The 5000-nt window shown below is 36.3% G+C and overlaps 1 protein-coding gene across 1 annotated transcript; it reads left to right on the forward strand.

The window, feature by feature from the left end:
• The first annotated feature begins 2625 nt into the window (after positions 1-2625).
• On the forward strand, positions 2626-4003 carry LOC119573301 (triosephosphate isomerase-like). Its single transcript, XM_037920464.1, has 4 exons — positions 2626-2838; positions 2955-3046; positions 3183-3344; positions 3477-4003. Exons 1-4 carry the CDS (start codon positions 2724-2726, stop codon positions 3909-3911), a joined length of 804 nt encoding a protein of 267 aa, XP_037776392.1. The 5' UTR covers positions 2626-2723; the 3' UTR covers positions 3912-4003.
• Positions 4004-5000: the final 997 nt, after the last annotated feature.

The raw sequence follows: 5000 nt of genomic DNA on the forward strand, positions 1-5000 counted from the left end.
AGAGAGAGAGAAAGAGAGAGAGGGGGAAAAAGAGAGAGAGAGAGGAAAAAAGAAAGAGAAAGAGAGAGACAGAGATAGAGAGAGAGAGTGTCATCCTCGACAGGATAATGCTGATAAATGTTGGGAAAAAACACTAAATCAAGCTCCTTATATACAAAGAAGACATTTCTTTATCATTCATTTGAAACATAGTCTATATCGACTAAACATTTGAATGGTCGTGTATGATAACCAATGATTTATTTAACCGTTTAATATGAAATAAATAAAATCCGTAAGGAATGTGATTTTTAGTATTGGACTGTTTTTATTTCATCTTATTTCATTTCATTTCACTTCACTTCATTTCATTTCACTTAATTTCATTTCACTTCACTTTATTTCATTTCACTTCATTTCATTTATTTTCACTTAATTTCATTTCACTTCATTTCACTTCATTTCTTTTCATTTCATTTCACGTCACTTCACTTCATTTATCTTATTCTATTTATCTATTTATTTACTTATTATCTTTTTTATTCCATGATGTCCCCAATTTGGAACTTCCACGGACATCGCGATGCCGTTTTTTTCTAGAAGAGTCGTCATCCGGGAACTTTTTGTAAAGTTAAGGAAAGGACGTCACTGATTTTTTCTATTTATTTATTTATTTTTTTTTTTTTTTTTTTTTTTTTTGTATTTATGTGTGTAAGGAGGTTTTCTTCGTGTGTTTGTATATTTACGTGTGTGTGTTTCTGCGTGTGTGTGTGTGTGTGTTTCTGTGTTTCTGTGTTTTTTTTTTTATGTTTGTATGTGTTTGTGATTTACGTGTGTGTGTAGTTGTTTATTTTTTTGCGTGTGTGTGTTTGAGTGTGTTTTTTTTTTTATATAAGCTTGTCTGTTTGTATTTTTAAGTGTATGTGTGTGTGTGTGTGTGTGTGTGTGTGTGTGTGTGTTTCTTCCTATGTGCGTGTTGGGTTTTAGAGCACTGAGTCATCGCCATTTTGTCTGAATGTTTTAATATGTTTTTGTTCCTTTTATCATTTTCATGTACGTTTTTGTGCGTGTATATTTCATGCATGTGCGCGTGTGTATGTTTTTTTTATGTGTTTTTTTCCGGCGAGAGAGAGGATGTGAGTCGTCGTTATGTTTGTTTATTTGCTTATCTAACTGTATTCTTGTATTCTATTTTGCTTTATTTCTTAGAGTAAAAAATGTAATGTGTGTTTCCTCTGGTAATCGAGGAAATTATTTGGTCCTGCTGTAAAGAAATATTTTTCTTGCCTTTTCTGTTGTCCTTGAAATTTCCAGTGAGATACTTGGTGTGTGCTTTTTTTTTTCTTCTTTTGTGTTATTGTTATTGTTGTTGTTGCTTCCTGTTTGTTTCTCTATTTGTTTGTTTGTCTATCTGTCTCTTCTCTCTCTCTCCTTCTCTCTCTCTCTCTCTCTCTCTCTCTCACTCTCACTCTCTCTCTTTCTCTCTCTCTCTCTTCCTGTTTGTTTGTCTGTCTGCCTGTCTCCTCTTTCTCTCTCTCTCCCTCCCTCTCTCCTCTCTCTCTTTCTCTCTCTCTCTCCCTTCCTCCTTCTCTCCCTCTCCTTCCCCCCCCTTCTCTCTCTACCATCTTCTCATTCATTCAAACGCGAGAAAAATTATTGAAGATCTGCTGAGTCATCTTACATATTTGTTAGCTATACTGATACATCCTTGACCTAGAGGAGGGATCATGGGTATATTTGTGTATCTGTTATCCGGAAATATGTTTCTCGATGTTATTGTTTTAAGATATAACCAAAAGCAGAAAAAAAATGTAATATTTTAATGATTATAATCATTGTAACTGTTATTGTTAATATTGTTGTTGGTATTGTTATTACTTTTATTATCATTATTATTATTATCATTATCAGTATCATTATAATTATTGTAACTATTATTAGCATTATTATCAATATTATTATTATTATCATTATTATCATTATTGTCATCATTAATATTATCAGTATCATTATTACAATTATAAGTATCATTATCATTATCATTATTAGTATCACTATCATTATTTTTTTTTGTTACTATTATTATTTTATTATTATTATTAATAGTATTATCATTATTATTATTATTATTATTATTATTATCATTATCATTGTTGTTGTTGTTATCATTATCATTACTATTGTTACTATCATCATCATTATTATAATCAATATTATTATAATTATCATTATCTCCATCATTATCATTGTTAATATTATCTTTGTTATCATTATTATCATCAGTCATTATTATTCTCATCATTACTCTTAATCAATAGTTGTAGCAGTAATTATTATTATTGCTGTTTATTACTATTTGTAATATCATTAAAGTATTCATCATAACCATCAGTGGTATCATTTCAATAATACAATTTCAATAACAATCTCATTTTGTGTATGCTTTATGACATCACGCAGAATTTACATTCCTATAATTCAGTGCATAGTTCAATAAATCAATTATTTTAGATAATTTTCTTTTAAATCGTTATCTTCCTAAAAAACGTGAAAAAGGGTGTTTTAAACAGGGGAAGGAAGAAAATATATGACGTCAACGAGCACCCCATTTCCGGTGAAAAATCGTATAAAATGAATCGTTGTTGTTGATACTGTCAGAAGCTAGCCGTTGCTCCTGATAGCAAGAGCTCAACAAGACTACGCTGTTTAAAAGTTGTGGAAAAATAAGAGAGACAAGACTGAAGATGTCGGGCCAAAGGAAGTTCTTCGTGATCGGGAACTGGAAGATGAACGTAGACAAAGCCCGGATCGACCACATTGTCAAGTTCATGTCGGCGGCCTCGTTGGACCCGAACACAGGTCAGTTTCGTTTATCTCTCATCATAAGGACTATTCAGATGGCAATGCTGTGTTTGTAATACAATATATCAACTTAATATACGTGTGATTTTTACAAATGTGGTCGTCCCAAACAGAGGCCGTGGTTGGCTGCCCTTCTTGCTACCTGTCATACGCCCGCCAGAGACTCCCTGACGAGATCGCTGTTGCCGCACAGAACTGTTACAAGGTAAGCTGTTTTTTTCCATAATTGCAACAGCAATGGTCGACTATTGTAATCCTAGTTCTAGTAGAAAAGTTGCAATACATATAATGGTAAAGAGTAAATGATAAATCTTGTAACATGGTGGTATTTTGGTACGTAGGTCGCTCGTGGCAACTTCAGCGGCGAGATTTCTCCCGCCATGATCCTGGACTCCGGCTGCGAGTGGGTGATCCTGGGTCACCCTGAGCGAAGGACCATCTTCAAGGAGTCCAACCAACTCATCGCCGAGAAGGTCGCACACGCGCAGCAGGCTGGCATCAAGGTGAGCCTTCTCCTCCTCGCTTTCTCTTACTCTTAAAGGCGTCTTATCAAAAGACTCGAATGAGATAGACAATGGAGTTTTATCTTTTAAAGTGTTCATAAATGCCCTAACTTGCCTTCTGTCCATCATCAGATAATCGCGTGTCTGTGCGAGACGTCGGAGGATCGCGAGAATGGTCGCACGGAGGATGTCCTTTTGGACCAGATGAAGTCCCTCACCGCCAGCATCAGCGACTGGTCTTACGTGGTGATCGCCTTCGAGGCTCTGTGGGCCAGTAATACCGGCGTCCTGGCCACAGCTGAGCAGGTGCAGGAGGCCTTGGCCAACATACGACAGTGGCTGCGTGCCAACGTGAGCCAGAAGGTGGCCAACAGCACCAGAATCATCTACGCAGGTTCCGTTTCGTCTAGCAACTGTCGAGAGCTGGCTCAGCTGGAGGACCTGGACGGCTTCCTGGTGGGGAGCGCGGCCCTCAGACCCGACATCGTCGACATCATCAACGCTCGACGACCCGACGTGTCCAGCCTCATCGCGCACTTCGACCGACCCAGCGGCCGACGCGCCTGAGGCGGCCGGCGGCAACTCCTAATTTACCTAGTTTTATGGATCTGCTAATTTATTGTAATGAATATAGAAAATGTTTATATTTTCGTCGACTATTTCATGCGTTTCAAATTATCCACTTTATAATCGTCAAATAAATTACAAATAAAAGAACAAGGTACAGACGCAAAGCCAGAAGTAACAAAAGTGAATAATGATAACATCAACTAAAGGGACAATTTTCATACTGCGACAGTACTGTTGCAATGAATGTTAACACGATATATTAGGTTTATGAAAATTAACAAATGTTACCATTCTACTGATAAATAAAATGACGGTAAATGAACAATCCGTTAGCGCTGGCTTATATAAGAAAAATGCAGGAATATCACACAATCATCAACAGTGTTAAAATCAATATTCTGAGTCAGTGATATTTCCTTTAGTTTGTAAATTGCATTCACGCAAATCTTCCTCCCAGGACTCGGTGGAAAGCCCGAAAACCTTGGCAAGAAGCAGCCGAAGGTCCTGAGTCACATCCTGTCTGTTACATGGTGGCCCAAGCTAAGTGGTTACCTTGGATACAAAACGACACGGGAACTTATACACAGGAAGATTACGCTAAGATTATAATTTCACGTACGATAAATGTATTACAGAATGTCAAATACCCTATTTGCATCTTACCGGAAAAAACTAAAGGCTTGAAGAGAAATTTCGGAGCTACAGAAAACAATAAGGATAATAATGAGAACAACAATAATAATAGTAATACAAATGATAATGGTAATGATGATAATGGTAACACCATCACCAATACTAATAACAATCATGATAAACATGATAATGATAATAATGGTAATAGTAATAATAATAACCGTAATAGCAATAATGATATAATGATAATGATAATGATAACAATAATGATAATAGCAACGATAACAATAATTGTCATTGTTCTTATCATTATTATTATTATCACCCTCCTCATTTTAGTAGCCCTGTGCCCCCCTCCCCCTCCTTAGATCCGCCATCACCTATACTATATAGATCCATCCATATACCATCCACCTTGTGCCTCCTGTTTTCAAAAAGGTCACTGACTATAAC

The sequence above is a fragment of the Penaeus monodon genome, chromosome 5 (genome assembly GCF_015228065.2).
Source record: "Penaeus monodon isolate SGIC_2016 chromosome 5, NSTDA_Pmon_1, whole genome shotgun sequence".
NCBI lineage: Eukaryota > Metazoa > Arthropoda > Malacostraca > Decapoda > Penaeidae > Penaeus > Penaeus monodon.

Bases quoted from the DNA above. Each gene is read 5' to 3' on its own strand.
- LOC119573301 (XM_037920464.1), top strand. From the start codon at position 2,724: ATGTCGGGCCAAAGGAAGTTCTTCGTGATCGGGAACTGGAAGATGAAC. The intron at 3,047-3,182 runs GTAAGCTGTTTT...TTTGGTACGTAG, and splicing joins CCGCACAGAACTGTTACAAG to GTCGCTCGTGGCAACTTCAG. The intron at 3,345-3,476 runs GTGAGCCTTCTC...GTCCATCATCAG, and splicing joins CGCAGCAGGCTGGCATCAAG to ATAATCGCGTGTCTGTGCGA.